The sequence below is a fragment of the Ursus americanus genome, chromosome 34 (assembly GCF_024610735.1).
Source record: "Ursus americanus isolate L20-20 chromosome 34, mUrsAme1.1.p, whole genome shotgun sequence".
Taxonomy (NCBI): domain Eukaryota; kingdom Metazoa; phylum Chordata; class Mammalia; order Carnivora; family Ursidae; genus Ursus; species Ursus americanus.
In genome coordinates, this window is record NC_142160.1 from 13,353,663 (window position 1) to 13,372,656 (window position 18,994).

Consider the following 18,994-nt stretch of genomic DNA (forward strand, 5'->3'; position numbering starts at 1 on the left):
TGGGAATGCACACTGGTGCAGTTACTCTGGAGAACAGTAAAAGTTAAAACTAGAACTACTCTATGATCCAACAATTGTACTACTAGGTATTTACCCAGAGGATACAAAAATACAGATTTGGAGGGGTACATGCACCCCGATATTTATAGCAGCATTATCAACAATAGGCAAACCATGGAGAGAGCCCAAATATCCATCGACTGATGAATGGATCAAGAAGATGTGGCATGTGTATATATATATATATATACTCAGCCATATATATGAATATATACATGAATATATATATATACATGAATATATATATACTCAGCCATATATATGAATATATACATGAATATATATATATACATGAATATATATATATACTCAGCCATATATATGAATATATACATGAATATATACATGAATATTGATATATATATATCAAGAAGATGTGGCATGTATATATATATATAATGAATATTATATATATATATGAATGTTACTCAGCCATCAAAATATAAATTCGTATAAATACGAATATTACTCAGCCATATATATGAATATATACATGAATATTACTCAGCCATCAAAAAGGATGAAATCTATACATATTATATAGATTTTATTTATTTACTTTAGAAAGAGAGAGTGCTTGGGGAGGGGCAGAGGGAGAGAGAGTCTTAAGCAGATTCAGTGCTGAGTGCAGAGCCTGACTTGGGGGTCAATCTCATGACCCTGAGATCAGGACCTAAGCTGAAACCCAGAATCAGACGCTTAACCGACTGAGCCACCCAGGTGCTCCGTCATAAGAGACTGTTAGCAATAGAGAATAAACTGAGGGTAAATGGAGGGAGGTGGGTGGGAGATGGGCTAGATGGGTGATGGGCATTGAAAAGGGCAGTTGTTGTGATGAGCACTGGGTGTTGTTTGTAAGTGATGGATCACTGAATTCTACTTCTGAAACCAATATTGCACTGTATGTTAACTACCTAAAATTTAAATTAAAAAGAAGAAAAAAGAAAAAAAGGTAGTATCACCTGGCCCGATGCCCAACCTAGACTACCTGAGGGCAGGTCTTGAAAACTTGCATTGTAACAAGCTGCCCTGAGTGATCCAATGGCTCTGATAGTTTGAGAACCCCACGTCTGAGCCTCACCTTCACCAAAGGTCCACGCGAGTTCCACCTTCTGGATGTGCCCTTTTCTGACCACCACAGCTGCACCCCACTCCAGACATTCCCGTTTTTAGTATTGCTATTTATCCTGCTTTGTCTCCTTGATGCAAACTTTCAGGGCAGAGAGAAAGAGAGGAGAAGGTAGCGAGCATCTGTTATGTATCAGATACTCTGCTAGTAAAGTGGGTGCTATTGACCTTGTTTTATAAATAAGGTGAAGCTCAGAAAGTTGGGTAACTGGTTGAGAGTCATGCAGTTAGTAAATAGTAGAACTAAACTTACAGCCTTGGTGGGGTTTTTTGTTTTTTTGTTTTTTTAGCTTCAGAGCCTCTGCTGTTCTCTGGTCATAGACTTTATTCAACTTAGCCTCGGGGTTGAAGCTTAGCCACTTTTCATTTGCTAAGTCCTAATATATGTTCCTTTTCTGCAATAACCTGAACTTACCCTTGAGCCTTTACAGATTTCTTCTCATTTCTTGCTGAACCACATTTGATGAATGTCTTTCTAAAAGTTCTGCTCTGATCTCTTCTCCTTTCTCACACTTACACTGACCTTATTTTTTGACCTAGATGCCGGATGCACGGATCTATCTCCAGCCCATATTTCCCTCTTGAGCTTCAAACACATATGCCCCAATGCCTAGTGCCGTTTTCATAGATAAATTCAACTGAAATCAATAAGCTGGACTCTTTCTTGGCCTTACTTCCCACTATCTTTTTCTACAGACCACGTTAGTTACTGTGGCAGATTCAGTGAAAGGGCTCTTTTAACATCTCTTCCAGCCTCCATTAAGTGGACTCTCGAATGCGGAAACTGGAACATTCTTTCTCCTATCTTCTACCTCTAAATTTTGCAGGGCCCCAGGGCTCAGTCCTACACCCATCCTTAGATGGTCTCATTCAGGTCAAAGATATTTAATGGCCTATTTCTGCTGGTGAATCCCAAATTCCTCTCTCTCTCCAGCTAGACCTGACCCTTGAGCTTCAGACTTGCATATTTGACGACACATTAATAGTCTCCATCAGGGTGTCTAATCAGTGTCTCAACCTTAATATATCCGGAGGAGAACATTGGAGTCCCGGCTCCCTGTAAATGCTCACCTTCCCTGTTGTAGAGGAATTATCCTCTATCCCTTTCATATCTCTGCTTGGAGATGCCTTGCTCTGCCCATCCTATCTAAAATAGAGCACACACCATCACCTTAATCCATCTAACTTTATTTCCATGGTATTTGCTTGACATTAGGTTATCAGATATTAGGTTATTTAATGCCTGTTCCACTACAACATAAGATCCACTATAAGTTAAGATCTCCAAGAGCAGGAACTTGTTCACTGCTACATCTCTGGAACCTGGAAAAGTTCCTGCACTTAGTAACTGCAAGAAATATTTCTTTTCTTGGATACCTACTGCCACTTTCTTATTATAGGCCCACCATCATCTCTCACCTGGCTTGCTACAAAAGCCTAAATGCTCTCCTAGCCTCGAGTTCCAGTTATTTTCTAAACTGAAGCCACTGTGACTTTCCTAAAATGAAAAGCTGTTCATCTACCCCTTAAGCTTTTCAGGGGAGGTTCTCTGTTAGTCTGGACCCTGGATCTCAAGGATCAGAAACCTCCAGCCTACTAGCTCTTCTGGTTGATTCCCTCTCTTTCAGATTTTGGCTTAGTCATACTTCCCTTGAGAGTCCTTTGTGACCATCATTGGGATAGATACCTCTCTTTTGAACTCCATATATCATCCTGCAATTATTAATACTGCAGACCTACTATATTATAGTACAAATGCCAGTTTTTATGATTTCTTCCCTCACACTGGAAGTAACTGCATAAACATCTAAATTATTCACAGTTGTATCCTCATCACCTCCATTGTACCTGACGTGTGAGAATCGCTCAGTATTTATCAGGTTAACGAGTCTTCTGTGCTTCAAATTTCTACCATCATTGACTGCTACTTCTTCCTCTCTCTTCCCTCTCCATAATCAGAGCTGTAACTCTACCTGGCCGCTATGCTCCAGGGCTCTGAAATTTACAGCATGCCAATTTTTAAAATGATTGTGCAATTGATTCAACAGCATATGCACAGAGTATCACTACGCTTAACACCTAGTTAGCAAGAGTAATAGTTAAAATAGGAAGTTACCAGATGGTAAGTATTATCAATAACACCCATATGTGAGCCAAGACATGAATTACAAAGTTAATTTGAGGGTATATTTTGTGCTTGCCCTGGCACCAACATTGTTAGTTACAGCTCTGCCTGGAAGTGCCATTCTACACAATAATTTCTGATGGCAGGATCTATTAACTTCATTCAGTCTATGTGGGCACGAGAAGGTAGAGAATATACACACACCACAAAGTTATGGGAAAGATAGATTATGGACCTGCCTTTCTGTATCTGCCCTCTTAAGTGGGAGTGTTAGGATTTGAGGTTCAGCCAAAAGATGTTATGGCATTACTTATGAATGGTGATCTGCAAAGATCCGTGAAATACGCAAGATGGGAGAAATGTGTCCACCAGCAGGTACAGCCACCTCTAGTGCCTTCCCTTGCAGGACTTGCAGAAGTACGGGTCAGTGCCTGGGAGAGAGAATGCATACTCTTCTGGACAGTCAAAGTGGCAATAGCCCTACATCTCCCCAAGGATGTGGGTGTTTCCCATGTCTCCAGTGGTGTATATCAGCCTGCTGTTTTAGCCGGAAAACTATTAGCACACAAAGTCCTTTACTTCAGAAAATTAAAACAAGAGATGTTTTCTTTCTACCTGTTTACCTAGCTTACAACATTCAGGACTCCAGACTTCTCCATTATCATCTAAATTTTTCTTTCTGTCCCAAGTCTTTAGTCAGACTCAGAGTCGCTTATGACACTCAGAGGTCAGTCATCAACCATCCCATTCCTTCGATTTCTTTGCTCTTGTGCTTCTTTCACAGACCCCCAAGTCTCATGTCTTAGAGACACGAAGCTGTGCCAGGGAGCTAGTTACACCATCATGGCGGCTTGGCTTCTTGCCTACCACTGTGGTTCTCTGAGAGACTGGCACTTGTGATGGAACGAAGATCCATGGTACGTCACACCATAAGTTCCCCCTCTGCCACCTGTGAGCTACGGAGGCTCAGACTCCTCATCGGTCCACTAGGGAGGATAGCAATGGGCATCTCCCTTATAAAACGTTCTCTCTGGAGCTTCCAAAAACCTTGTAACTGAGTATCAGCACGAAAAATGTCCCATCCCTCCTCTGCTAATGGAATCATTGGTCTCTTCCCTGACATATCAGTCCTATGTCCCCAGTTTATTGACTGCAAAGACTTTTATTTATTTATTTATTTATTTATTTATTTATTTATTTTAATGATTTTTTTATTATATTATGTTAGTCACCATACAGTACATCCCCAGTTTCCGATGTAAGGCTCGATGATTCATTAGTTGCGTATAACACTCAGTGCACCATGCAATACGTGCCCTCCTTACTACCCATCACTGGTCTATCCCATTCCCCCACCCCCCCTCCCCTCTGAGGTCCTCAGTTTGTTTCTCATAGTCCATAGTCTCTCATGCTTCATTCCCCCTTCTGATTACCCCCCCTTTCTTTATCCCTTTCTTCCCCTACCGATCATCCTAGTTCTTATGTTCCATAGATGAGAGAAATCATATGATAGTTGTCTTTCTCTGCTTGACTTATTTCACTTAGCATTATCTCCTCCAGTGCCGTCCATGTTGCAGCAAATGTTGAGAACTTGTTCTTTCTGATAGCTGAGTAATATTCCATTGTATATATGGACCACAACTTATTTTATTTTTTTTTTAAAGATTTTATTTATTTATTTGACAGAGATAGAGACAGCCAGCGAGAGAGGGAACACAAGTAGGGGGAGTGGGAGAGGAAGAAGCAGGCTCATAGCGGAGGAGCCTGATGTGGGGCTCGATCCCATAATGCCGGGATCACGCCCTGAGCCGAAGGCAGATGCTTAACCGCTGTGCCACCCAGGCGCCCCTGGACCACAACTTCTTAATCCAGTCATCTGTTGAAGGGCATCTCGGCTCCTTCCACGATTTAGCTATTGTGGACATTGCTGCTATGAACATTGGGGTGCATATGGCCCTTCTCTTCACTACGGCAAAGACTTTTCTTTTAAATGAATTAAGGGGCATTAACCACTGAAGCTTCTATTTCAGTTGTGGGAAAAAATGTTATTAACAAGAAAACTAACCTGGTATTCAGACGATCAAGGGAGGTCTTAAGATCCATTGGCCCTTCGGTGTGATGTCTTATAAACTGATAAGAGGGGTAGGCAAAGAATAAACTTGTTAGCTGAAGAAATCTTGAATGGATAGGCGCTTGAGTGGGAGGTGCAGACTGAAAAGATGTGATTGCATGTCTATAGGCCATCTGTGTGTTTTAAGGGAAATCATGACTGAGAAATTTGTTAGAATGAAAGGAAGATAATAGGACACTGAAATGTCTCTCTTGAAATCAGATTCATGTAAACCAAGTGTTGGGTGTGTTGACCTTGAAGGGAGGGGAAATGCTACACCATGTCTTGTGTGATCAAGTGTATTTGTTTCCCATGACTGCTATAACAAATCATGTTAAAAGAAAGCAAATATGGGGCGCCTGGGTGGCTTAGTCAGTTAAGCGTCTGCCTTCAGCTCAGGGTGTGGAGCCCTGCGTGGAGCGCCCCCCACCCCCACATCTGGCTCCCTGCTCCCTCTCCCCCTCCTCCTCCCACTAGTGCTTGCTGTCTCTCTCAAGTAAATAAATAAAATTTAAAAAAATATTTTGTAATTATGTGTAGTGATGGATGTTAACTAAACTTACAGTGGTGACCATTTTGTAATACATACAAATATCAAGTAATTATGTTCCACACCTGAAATTAATATATGTCAATTATATCTAATTTTTTTAAAGCCAATTTATCTTACCATTATGGGTGGTAGAAGTCTAAAAATGTGTCTGCAGGCCTTCGTTCCTTCTGGAGACTCTAGGGGTGAATCTGCTTTCTTGATTTTTTCAATTTCTAGAGGTTGTCCACTTTCCTTGGCTTGTGACCCCTTTTCTCTGTCTTCAAAGCCAGCATCTTCAAATCCCTCTCTGACCTTCCTGCTTCCCTCTCTTATAAAGACTGTTGTGATTACATTGGGTCCACCCAGGTAGATCCAGGAAAAGCTCCTACCCTCAAAATCTTTACGCACATCTGCAAAATCCTTTTTGCCATGTAAAGTAACATATTCGCAGCTTTCAGGGATTAGAATATGGACATCTTCGGGGGGGCCATTATTCGGGATACCACATCAAGGATGTGAAAATTGTTTTTGTTCTGTGCTGACTTTTGGGTCAAGTTGGCATGCAGGTGGTAAACTGCTTCAGTGATGGTCACTGCTTGTGATGGCTTGGATTTCTCCCTTTAATTTTCCTGGATTACATAGAGCTAGGAGAGCATTGATCATATAACCAGGGTCTATCTTCTAGATATCCAGCACCAGTTCTTATTTTTAATCTAACAACAGCAAAGAGGTGCCCATGTCAAGCCATAAAATATTAGGACTTGAAGGGATCTGAGAGATGATGTGACCAATCCTCGTCATTTCATATGTGAAGAAAATGCGGTGCAGAGACACCAAAATGACTTGCCAAGGTCAACAGTAGCACCTGCTTGCTTGTTCTCTAGTCATTACATCACTGGGATTTCCAATTAAGTTTGGGAAGCCCTATGGAGTTAGTCACTGATTGTCTGATCTTGTCATGTTTCCCCATGAAGTTGGGTAAATTATGTTATGTTTAAAAAACAAGAAAATTGAAAGTATCTCCATTGAAGTTCAGTGATCTGTTTAACAATGTGGCTAATGCAAAAAGTGACACAATAATGGCAAATGGATTTAAATCTTAAGATGAAGAAACTTTCTCCTTAGGAAGTTCATAAATATGGTCTAAGAAATATAGCTGAAGTGAGTTTGGAAATGAGTGTGGAGAGAAATGTTTTGTTTCCTTGGGCTTTTTTTTTTTTTTTTAATGCTGTTTTTCTTCAGAGTTTATAGAAAAAACATGTATTGAGGGCCCACTGTATGTGAGATGTTGTTTTAGGTTCTGAGAAAAAGACAATAAAAGAAGATTTTGTTGAGATTTATTATTTACCATTTGGATTTCTCAAAATCCTGAAGACACAGAGAAAAACAACTTTAAAATGTGAAACAATAATCTGGCAGCTGCTTAAGTAGAACACTGAATGAGAATAATTGAACACACAGGTCAAAGTATATTCGGAACCCTCTAAAATTCCTTCTGGATGCGGACCTGTTCCCCTGCTTAAAGTAAATTGCTTCATCTGCCAAAGTTGGATGAGCCAAAGCACTTAGGTGTGGTTAAGGGATGGAAATCCAGAATTTGGGCAAATCCTAATGCAGATGGGAGACCATAAGCACCAACCCTCGCACTTGCCTGAGCTCTTTGCCATTTGGGTTCATAATTCTCACAGGTCTGGTTTGCTTATTTGTGGCTTATTTTTCCTGTGGCATTTGTTAAATAATAAATGTATGTCATAAATGTTTAACACATTGCTGGCGTCTACCCACCACACGCGAGTAATATCTTTCTATGTCATATGTCATAAATTCTCTGTGTCATAAATACCCCCCCCCCCCCTGCAAAGAGCAAGGCAATTTGCTTTGGAAACTTTCAGGTCTCCTGGCATCTTTTGATAGGATTCATATGTAACTGTATTTTGAAATGTGGAAATCTTTAAGAAAACTAGTAAACTAGAGACATTGTGCATAATTTGACTCAGGGAATTACATTTTTACTCCTTGGTAGCTTTGAAATCACCAGAAGAGGAATTAAGCAGAAAGAGGAGAGGAGAGACATGAGGTTGAAAAGGATGTTTCTGGGAGGAGTTTGGGGTGGTGGGGAAGAAGTGAGGCACCTTGAAAACCAGAGTTGGTTTCAGACCACAGCTCACATGACCTGCAAAGGTCTGAGGTTTTGCAGAGGGCCCCTTCATGGTAGCCTGTTGTCTTGTCCAGGTCAGACTTGGAGATTGGCTGATCCGTCAAGCAACTTGGACATGGGCCACCAGCTCAAAAATTACACAGGGGACGATGGCAACAGTAAGTAGCACGCATTCCAGAAGACGTTGACTTTTTCTTGAAGCAGTCATCATGGGTCTCTGTGCAGCCCAAAATGGAATACCACTGAATTCCACCTGAAGGGAACAAAAGAGATAGGGGTTAGGCTTGCTCAGTCAATAGAGCATGTGAGTCTCTCTCGGGGTTATGAGTTTGAGCCCCACACTGGGCGTAGAGCTTAGTCAAATAAATAAATAAATAAATAAATAAATAAATAAATAAATAAGAGAGTGAGAGGTCCAGCCTACTAGGCTTCAGATGCTTCAAGTAACTAACAGGTTAAAAAAAAAAAGACAAAGCAAAAATTCTAGGTTTATCAGGATACATTTTGTCTTTAAGAACTCCCACCTAAGTGTATTCTAGATGGGTACATTGCAATACAAAAGCTTTGAAATTTCAAAACAAAATAGCTTTCAAACTCAGATAATAAAAGCCACGCAATTGCCACTGGCTGTGGGAGACTTTCTGAAGCGTTAGCTGTTTGGAAGTTCCCATTCTCATCCCTCAGCTTAACCCAGGTCATGAGTTATTCAAAGAGCGGAATCCACAGAAGGGATCGTTTAGATGTGTAAGTGCTTCTCAGAAATGGACGCATGTCCTTGACCTCACTTAATTTTCACCCTCATTACAGAAGGAATGAACGCTCACTGCAGAAAATGTGAAAAATGCACACATGTGCAAAATAGGCGACAGTCTTGTCCTGTAATCCTGGCATCCCCAGCTTCACTTGTCTGGAGGGAGAACACAGGGGAGCAGTTCCCCAAAGGCAGCAAAGCGTATGATGGTTGGAAACTTGGGAGAACAGTAGTCCCTCAACTGGGGGGCAGTTTTGCCTCCTACCCCCAGGACATTAGATAACGCCCAGAAACATTTTTGTGGTTACAACTCGGAAGATATTACTGACGTGTAGTGGGTAGAGGCCAGCGATGTGATAAACATACCACGATACGTAAAACAGCCCTGCATAATAAAGAATTAGCCTGCCAAAGTGTCAGTAGCGTCAAAGATGAGAAACCCTATTCATAAAGCCATCAAAAGGGTTAAGTTTCATTTCTGTTTGTTTCACAACAAAATTTTCAGGTTAGGAAATGGCTCTGCCCACAACACTGTAGTCAGACTGGGTCCTTGAGGTACCAAGACCTGTTGTCAATATTCTGACACATCAGCTCCCTGACCTTCCTCCTGTGCAGAGTCCTGTAGGACTTGTTTTGAAGTTGAACGGCCTTGGTAACAATCTGTCCATGTTTAGGAAGAGAAGAGCAATCACTGAGAGCCAGCATCTCATGGCTGCAGGGGGCCTTGGCCCCTTTCCCTTTCCACAAAGAAGGGGCTCTGACTGGCAGAGGTGTGAGCCAGAGGGAACGCAGGGCTTAGAGAGAGGACTCAGGCTAGACAGGCTGAACAAACGCAGATAACCCTCTTAATATCAAAACCCATCCCATGGGACCCCCAATTCTCTTCTTCTCTCCCAACTAACTTTGATCTCCTCCAACTTTTGTTCTCTCCTTCAAGTTCCATAGAGGAATGTAGAGTTTTGCTTCATGGAGGTTTTTATTCATAACTGGTGTGCCATGCCTACTGTTTGGCAACACACTTTTCTTCTGCTCAACAATGTTTTAGAGATTATTCCCATGTTAGCAAAGCGATCTAGTTCATTCTAAGCATTGCATAGCATTCCGTGGCCTGAACATGCATCATAGTTTAAATAACACTCTCCTACTGGGGCACCTGGGTGGCTCAGTCATTAAGCGTCTGTCTGCTTTGGCTCAGGTCATGATCCCAGGGTCCTGGGATCGAGCCCCATGTCTGGCTCCCTGCTTGACAGGGATCCTGCTTCTCCCTCTCCCACTTCCCCTGCTTGTGTTCTCTCTCTCTCGCTGTCTCTGTCAAATAAATAAATAAATAATCTTTAAAATAAATAAACAAACAAATAAATAACACTCTCCTACCGACAATCATTTAGGTCATTTCCTTTACTTTATCATTAAATATAACACTCCGGGGATAACCTTCATAACATGCCTTTTCATGTCACGTGTACAATATTTCTCTGCAGTCGATGCCGAGAAATAGAATTGCTTTGTAGAAGGCTGTGTTCATTTCAAGTTTAGTGGAAATTCCCAAATTGTCTAAAAAAATGCTCAGGCGGTTGAGCGTCTGACTCTTGGCTTCAACTCAGCTCATGGGTCATAGATGGAGTCCCACTTTGGGCTCTGCTCAGCAGAGGGTGTGCTTGAGGATTCTCTCTCTCCCTCTCCTGTCCCTTTCCTTGTTGGCATGTGCATGCTGTCTCTCAAATAAATAAATAAATCTTTAAAAGAAATACTAAACTAATCTAAATTGTCACCGGAAATGTACGAGAGTTCTCATTTCCCCATACTGTCACTAACCCATGATATTATAAAGCTTTTGTAAATTTTATCATCTGATGGGTCAAAAAATATATTATTTCTGTAATTTGGCATTTCTTTGATATTTACTGATGGGTTGAGCAGCTTTTTATATTTTTATATTTTTAGGTTATGTTTATATTTCTTCTTCTGAAAATTGTCCCTACATTTCCTTTAACAAACCTTTTGGTCCCCCCTGATTGTTGGGTCTTTTTAAAAATTGTTTTTGGAATTTCTTTACTCTGGTTAGGTATCATATATATTTTCTTCTGTTACTTATATTTCAACTATTTTCATCCAGTTTATTTTTTATCTTTTAAATTTTGGGGTTGTCATTCATTTTATAAATTTTAAAATATCGAAGTATTCAAATTTATCTGTCATTTCCTTTACAACCTATGCCTTTTGGATATTTAAGAGGTCTCCTCTCTTTCAGACTTCACATATCTTCTTCAGTATTTTCTTCTAATGTTTTCATCATTCGGATGTTTGCATTACTCTTTAACCCATGCAGACAAGGCTGGCTTCCTGGACACGGTGTCAGTGAGGCAGTACATACATTCACTAGGAGCCATCGCTCTGGAATCAAAGTACGTGCATTTGAATACCGACTCCGACACTTACCGGCTATGTAACATCATGCACATTTCTTAATCTTCCTATGCCTCAGATTTCTCATCTTTAAAATGGAGATAGTGACAAGATCCTTGGGGAATGTGGGTGGCTCAGTCAGTTGAGCATCTGACTCCTGGTTTTGGCTCGGGTCCTGATTTCAGGGTTATGAGATCGAGCCCCACGTTGGGCTCTGTGGTCAGTAGAGTGGAGTCTGCTTGTCCCTCACCCTTTGCTCCTCCCCGCTCATGCTCTCTCTCTCTCAAATAAATAAAAAATAAATAAAATCTTCAAAAAAATAAAATGGGGATAGTGACGGCTCATATCATTGCTTTGTTGGTATAATGTCACCCAGGTAAAGCCCTTAGTACAGCATTTGGTGAGTAGTAAATGTTCAGTGAATGTTTGCTTTTATATAGGGATTTTTCCTATTCTCATTTTCAATAATTTTTTTTTTTAAGTGTCAAGACTTACCTCTTGCATAAGTCTGTTTCATACAATACTGACCAGGTTTTGTTCTGCAGGTTCCAAAATCCAAAAGACATCCATGGAAGGGCATTGAGAGGTTGCATAATCTACAAATCGTACCTTCAACATCTCCAAAGTACAGGAGAAAAAAAAATAAGGGGAAAATAGAAGTGAGACCAGCAAGAGAGAAAGAGAGAGAGAGAAAAAAATAGTAGTAATAGCGATTTTCAACTTATGAAGGTAAGCAATGTTTTAAAAATTAATTCAAAGAATTCATATAAATTAAAATTATTTTTATTTTGAAAATTGGGGAAATGTCAAAGCATATGCGACATTCATGAACTGGAAGCCCCTAGAACAGATACTAATTAGATACGAGTCCAGGTCGTCTAAACAATTTAGTTGGTAAAAATTTACTGAGTTCCTCAGTACCTAATTAAATCAAACCTGTTATTTAGGCAGAAAATTTAATTTCAGCGATTCACTCTTAGGCCTTCACTTCAGTGTCTAAGGCTGTACTTCATATCTAGTAGGTTCTCTGTGGCTATTTATTGCTTGATTAATGTTTACATATTGGTTATCTTCAACACTCAAATGCAGTGGCTTAAAATGTTATTCATTTTGGTTACACAGAAATAGCCCAGAGATTCTTAAACTTAGTCAACATAGGTAAGATTGGAAGCCATTATCTAGAAAATCAGTTTCCAGATTTGACTGTGCATCCCATTTATATAAGCAGTTAAAATAAACACAGATTCCCACGGCCCCTACAGACCTGAGTTGGAATCTGGAGGAGGTGGGGCTCGGAAATGTGTGTTTTAGATATGCAGAAACAGCCGAGGGCATGTGGTGTGGCCCAGTGTACAGGAACCACCAGTTCCACTGAATTCAGAAATCTCCTTTATAGTTACTTCTGCAGGGAGCCTTGGCTAGTGACTCATCCCCATTAAAAACATCTCAGATTGTTCAAAGATTCTTCTGAATCTTAGACCAAATCTGTGTCATTGTTCACAGTTTCCATCTTTTAACATAGGAAGACCATTGCCGTGTCACTACTGTTCATGGATAACCCGAAAGAATAGTCTACTAGACATTTTGTACATTGTATTTTCCATCTCCCTCTGCCATATTCAGGGTTAGAAAATACCACTTTTAAGAGAAAATAGGCTGGCTGATGAGGCTAATTAACCTCTGTTGACTATTCTTTACAAGTTCAGCCTCCTCTCAAGACACTGGAAATTTCACGTTGGTTTTCTCTCTGAGCGTGACAGACTTTCAATCCATAATCAACAATCCATCAACAAATATTTGTTTTTAAGAGCTAAGCTTATGCCAAGGACTCTGCTCGGCAATTTACATGCATTAGCTCAGTTACTTCTCACAAGAAACCTTCCAGGCAGGCATTATAGTTGCTCATATTTCACATAAAAGAAAACTAAGTCTCAAGATTTTATGTAGCTTGTGCAAGTGGCAGAGACAGGAGTTTAAAAAGGTCTGTTGCAATCTGAAGCCCTTGTTGTAAGCAAACACACCGTGTCCCTAGAGCTGCCTACCTTTTTCATATCCCAAATCTCCTGATCTTGCCCTCTTCTTTCTGCATGTTTTGATTCTTACTAGATTCTGGGTCCGTTGCCTGCCCAGAATACTAGGGCTGCTTAGTTCTTTAAGACGTGCCCAAGGTAGTTTTCCTCCTGCATTTAGGGCTTCTCAGTCTCACCACTTGCCCTTAGAGATCCACTGCATGGCTCAGACCTTTCGTGCCAGTGGCCCCTCCAAGGTGGAGAGCTCGTAGGACGGGCTCTTTCTCTGCCTTGTGTGAAGCCCATGGACTGTGTTCCTGGGGGAGATCTGCTCTAGCTTCTTTCCCTCCCTCTCAGAGGGTCCTTCCTCCTCCTGATCCCACCCCCCAGTATCCATGAGCTTCTTCCTAAAATCTTGGCTCTGATATTCTTTACAGCTGAAGATGATACCTTAATTTTTAGGCTTTTTTGTTGACTCTAGCTGCTCATTTGCCTGAATATTTATAAATATGTTCTCAGATCCCATTTCCTTTCTTCTAGTGTCTTTTTATCTGAAAATTTATTGTTGGTTTTATTAACATTAATATAACATGATATATTCCAGTTTGACAACTAAATTTAAAGCTTTGGGCTATATGTAAAATGAATAGTTTCCTTACATGATTAATTCTGAAGTATGCTATTCTATGACTTTATTAACAGGAAACATCCAATACATTATATATATATATATAATTATTTAAAGATATATTCTAAATCATATCTGGTGACTTAAATATGTATTATAAAATCATGATGTTGGTGAGCTTTTCATTTTAATTTTTTAAAAGACTTTAATTATTTATTTTAGAGGGAGAGAGAGACGGCACAAGTGTGAGGGGCAGAGGGAGATGAAGAGAGAGACAATATCAGCAGACTCCCACGTGATGTGGGGCTCAATCCCAGGCCCCTGGGCTCATGACCTGAGCTGAAACCAAGAGTCAGACGCTTAACTCACTGAGCCACCCAGGCTCCTCAGATGGTGAGTTTTTAAATAACCACTCCTTACTTCGTGGGCAGTCTTACTTCAGGGTTTCTCTTTATGCTGAGTTTTCTTCTTCTACCCTCACATCTTCCGTGTATATCCAGCAAAATTAATGCAGTCCCCTCCCTGAATCATTTTTACATGATATTCAAGACACTGAGGATGTTCTTGTGTGATTTTCCCCCTATTCATATGCTAGTCTCCGCAGTTTTTCCAAGAAGCTGGTGGAAACAGGTACAATGCAGCCGAGACCTAAGCTGTGCCCTCTCTGTCGCGTGCTGTACTCAGTGATAAGGGTGGTGTGGGAGGCAAAGGCCACAAACGGGTGGTCCAGGGGCCACATTGGTTTGTTTAACGTGTACGGAGCTTTCATAAATTAGTTGTGAATATTAGGAAATGGGGAGTTTTCCTACAAACCTGATTTCTGGTTTCTCTTGAAGAATCAGAAGGTTTGGTAATTGCTGGGCTCTCGTTTCTCCATGGTAGCAACTATGTATAGCTGGGCACTGGCTGTCCCCCGTCCTGTTTCATTGCTTGTTAGCTTCCCCCCAGGATATGAGCTGACCAAATGCTTGAGGCATTTCAGTTAGTGACCCCAGTCTTTGCTACTCGTAGTGTCCAAGTCTTAATATTAGAATTTTATTTATCTCTGGGATACATTCTAGATTCTTCCTACTGAAATGTGGTGTCCAGACCGATAGTATCTTCCATCACCTGGAAGCTTGTTGGAAATGCAGACTCGGGCCCCACACCAGCCTGTTGAGTCAAATTCTGCGTTTGTTCATTAAATGTTGTGACTCTAAGAGAATCCTGGGTTCAGCATAGAGCAACTGTCTTCATTACCATCTTAGCACTTCACTGAGAGGGAGAATTCCCATAATGGTGCTTGAACGTGCCTGTTTGGAGGCGTATGAAGGGCCTTAGGAATTCTGTAAAAAGGAATTGCAAGTGCCCTATTGTTACCTTTATTGGTTCTTTTATAAATGAAGGAATGCTGGAGATGGTGGAAAAGAGCACATTTAACAGGAAAAGTGCTAGAAGGCCTGTGTCTATGCTTATTTGATTTAATTAATTCATTTTCTTTGCCATATATTTTTTAAAGGTTTTATTTATTTGAGAGAGATTGAGAGAGAGAGCGAGCCCATGAGTGGAGGGAGGAACAGAGGGAGAGGGACAAGCAGGCTCTGTGCTGCTGAGCGTGGAGCCTGACATGGGGCTCAATCTTATAACCCTGAGATCATGACCTGAGTCCAAATCAAGAGTCGGGCACTTAACCAACTGAGCCACCCAGGTGCCCCTCTTTGCCATATTTATAAGAGCTTCCAGACTCTTCTGGTTAGCTCCAGCTTAGTGATAACAATAGCAACAAGTGGGCCACCATCTAGAAGCTCAGTTTTCTCATCTGTAAAATGGGAAATAACAGGATTTAACTCATAGGGTTATCATGAGGGTTCAATGATTTAATACAAATGTAATGTTTAGATCAGTTCCCGGCATATAGTAAATGCTCAATAAATGTTAGCTTGTACTACTTGTTCAAAAGTGCTTCCTTAGGCCTCACTTTAAGCACCTTAATTACCTTATTTAAGGTCCTTCTCCACTGATACTGCAATTCTGCTATCTCTTAGATAATTTTCCCTCTTTTTGATTTGTTTTCTTAATGACTTACCACTCAAGAGGCAGAGTAAGATAAAAACACCACTGAAGACAATCCTTCTCATTCTTCTATTTCTAACAACAACAAAAAAAAATGGTATTAAAGAAACATCCCACCATTAAATTTTTCCTGGGGAGGAAGTTATAAAGTTACACATTTATGTTAGCTATTATAAAGAGGGAAATAACTGGCTAAGTTTCTTTTACATCATTAAAAAAAGTATAAATAATAATTTAGTTTGTGAAAGAGGAAAAAAAAAAGTACCTGTTTTTATAAAAAATTCACCATAAAACTTCTCCTAGCTTTAGAGTATTTTAAGTTTAGCTGTCTTTTTATTACCAAATACCATTTCCTCCTTTACTTTCTTTCTTGAAGTATAATTGTTTAAAACCAAAAAATGAAATGAGATAGATTATATTTCTAGGATAATATCCTGTTAAAAATCCTTTTAACTATTAGCCTAAAGGAAAATATTTATGTATGCTTTCTCATAAACTAATGCTTTTGTTGCAAATGATCACATTTATAAGGTAAAGCATTATATGTTAGTTAATGGTAGTTAATACTTATTAAAATTAAGGGAAAGAAATCATCAGATTGGCTAAAATTTAGTTATTTATGACCTACCTGCCTTCTTGAAGGTTTTTGAAAATTTTCCTAGGTCTGAATTTCTTTAAAGGTTAACAACAAGTAAAATTTCCGATGCAATGAACAGTCCGTTGTAACTGAAACCAGCAAGGCAAGTTCCTAATCCACTAGGTTCCAAACAGTTTAAACAGTGAAAATTGTCCAAGTAAACACTTTTTCACTTGTGCACTCTGACGTATATGGAACTTAAGCTCCTTACTCATGAAATTAATGAGACTAAGTCAACACTTAAGCTCATTAACTGTAATTTTGGCTAAAGATTTCTGTTTACTATACTACATATGAATTAGTTTAGATATACCTGGCTAGGTGGGCGTATATCTCTTCATTATATAAACTAGTTGGTTTTGATTTAAAAAAATACCATATAATCTTTATAGCAGAATTTGGTGTATTCAGGAAGCAATTTGATTTTTAAAAATAATGTTTATTTCTAAATGAATATGTAGTTCCAAAGTAACACATTCTTCTTGAAACAAAAATACTGAGAATATTAAAATCTTCTTTGACCATGTTCCCACCAAACCCAGTGTCTTCCTCAAATGTAACCACATCATCACTATGTTGGATATCTTTTTTTTTTTTTTTTAGTTTCTATTTAAATTCCAGTTAGTAAACATACAGTGTTATATTAGTTTCAGGTGTACAAAATAGTGATTTAACACTTCTGCACAACACCTGGTTCTCATCACAGGTGCTCTCCTTGTGAAATCACCGATTTCACCCGTCCCTCAACCACCTCCCATGTGGTAACCATCTGTTTGTTCTCTGTAGTTAAGTCTGTTTTCCTGGTTTACCTCTCTCTCTTTTTCCCCTTTGTTCATTTGTTTTGTTTCTCAAATTCCACATATGCATGAAATTATGTGGTATTTGTCTTTCTCTGACTGACCTAATTTGCTTAGCATAATACTCTCTAACTTCATCCATATTATTGCAAAGGGCAAGATTTCATTCTTTTTTATGGCTGAGTAATATTCCTGTGTGTGTGTGTGTGTGTGTGTGTGTGTGTGTATGCCACATTTTCTATTGACTATCCTTTTTATTTTGTGCATCGTCATAATACACTTGTAACTTGAAATATGTGTAACATTGCTTTTTGCTTCATTTTTACAAAAACAGTATCATACTCTGTATATTATTTTTCCCCTTGTATTTTACTTAAAAATATTTTGAAAATCTGTCTCTGTCAATCTTTATAATTACTTCATTATTTTTCATTGCTGTATAATATTTTTAACATGTGATAAACCATAGTCTACCCCTTCTCTGGTTGATGAGGTCATAGGATATTTTTGTTTTTTTCTGACAAACACTGTTGCAGTGTGTATATATATCCTTGGGTATTTATGTAAGTTGTTTCTCCGAGACAGATCCTGAAAAGTGGAATTGCTTCTCATAGGGTGTCTTCAGGTAACATTTTAATAGATACTTTCAAATTGGCCCTGAAAGTAACTATCAGTTTTCCTACCACCAGCAGAGCATTAGTAATTTTTCTGTCATATTCTCTTTAATTCTGAATCAAAGATTTGCAAAATATTTATTACTATCTAAAAATCTAAATTAAAATAACATTATATCTTGGCATATCCAGTTGGCAAAGATGAAAAAGTAGATTATTACTGACAAAGGTTATTCCGAAATATGCACTTTTAGTCACAGCGTGGGGAAATGTAAATGAGTATGTTTATTAATGCATATATCCTATCAGCACATGTACTCATGCATATATACAAACACATAATTTGTATCATACCATAGCTATGGATTTGTAGCCTGCTTTAAAAAAGAAAACTTAACTTCATATTTTGAATATTTATTTTTTCACTAAATATATCTTAAGAATATATTTTTAAAGGTTCTGTGTTACTCAACCATTTGGACTTAGTATAATTTATTTAATAATTCCTACACATTTAGATATTTCTCATTATGTATTTGTTCAAGTTTGAATATATCTTTAGGATAATTTTATAGAAGTGGAGCTATTGGGACAAAGACATATTTTTTTTTTTAAAAAGTAATACCAGGGGCACCTGGGTGCCTCAGTCAGTTAAGCGTCTGACTTTGGCTCAGGTCATGATCCCAGGGTCCTGGGATTCGAGCCCCACGTTGGGTTCCCTGCTCAGTGTGGAGCCTGCTTCTCCCTTTCCCTCTGCCTGCCGCTCCCCCTGCTTGTGCCTTCTCTGTCACTCTCTCTGTCAAATAAATAAGTAAAATCCTAAAAAAAAAAAAGTAATACCAGTTTAGAGTAATAGTATGGCATACTCATTTTCAAATCCCCAGTGCTTAGCTAACACTTTGCCTAGACTATAATAAGCTCTCAGTTAATGCTACTTTTTCTTCCATTCCTTCTGGATATTTTCCTTTTGCTCACATATCTTGATGA

General features: G+C 39.3%; 1 protein-coding gene and 1 long non-coding RNA gene across 3 annotated transcripts in view; one reads left to right on the top strand and one right to left on the bottom strand.

Annotated features, from left to right (window-relative positions):
• Positions 1-8,171: 8,171 nt before the first annotated feature.
• The window catches only part of LOC148107174 (uncharacterized), a 66,129-nt gene continuing 55,306 nt past the window's right edge, over positions 8,172-18,994 (top strand). Inside the window, exons 1-3 of one of the 2 annotated variants that reach the window (XR_015722974.1) lie at positions 8,172-8,271; positions 11,816-11,999; positions 14,130-14,300. This is a non-coding gene — a long non-coding RNA (uncharacterized LOC148107174). Of the gene's footprint in view, positions 8,272-11,094; positions 11,270-11,815; positions 12,000-14,129; positions 14,301-18,994 lie in introns of those variants that run through there. The other variant, XR_015722975.1, reaches the window with a different exon arrangement.
• C34H9orf57 (chromosome 34 C9orf57 homolog) lies at positions 8,227-16,698 on the bottom strand. Its single transcript, XM_045772464.2, has 4 exons — positions 16,588-16,698; positions 15,973-16,034; positions 11,766-11,888; positions 8,227-8,366 (listed from the first exon to the last, which is right to left on the bottom strand). The coding sequence occupies exons 2-4, from the start codon at positions 16,022-16,024 to the stop codon at positions 8,242-8,244; spliced, it is 300 nt and encodes a 99-aa protein (XP_045628420.1). The 5' UTR covers positions 16,025-16,034; positions 16,588-16,698; the 3' UTR covers positions 8,227-8,241.

Bases quoted from the DNA above. Each gene is read 5' to 3' on its own strand.
- C34H9orf57 (XM_045772464.2), bottom strand. From the start codon at position 16,024: ATGAGAAGGATTGTCTTCAGTGGTGTTTTTATCTTACTCTGCCTCTTG. The intron at 11,889-15,972 runs GTAAGTCATTAA...TGTACTTTGGAG, and splicing joins CTTACTCTGCCTCTTGAGTG to ATGTTGAAGGTACGATTTGT. The intron at 8,367-11,765 runs GTAAGTCTTGAC...TGTTCCCTTCAG, and splicing joins GAAACAGACTTATGCAAGAG to GTGGAATTCAGTGGTATTCC.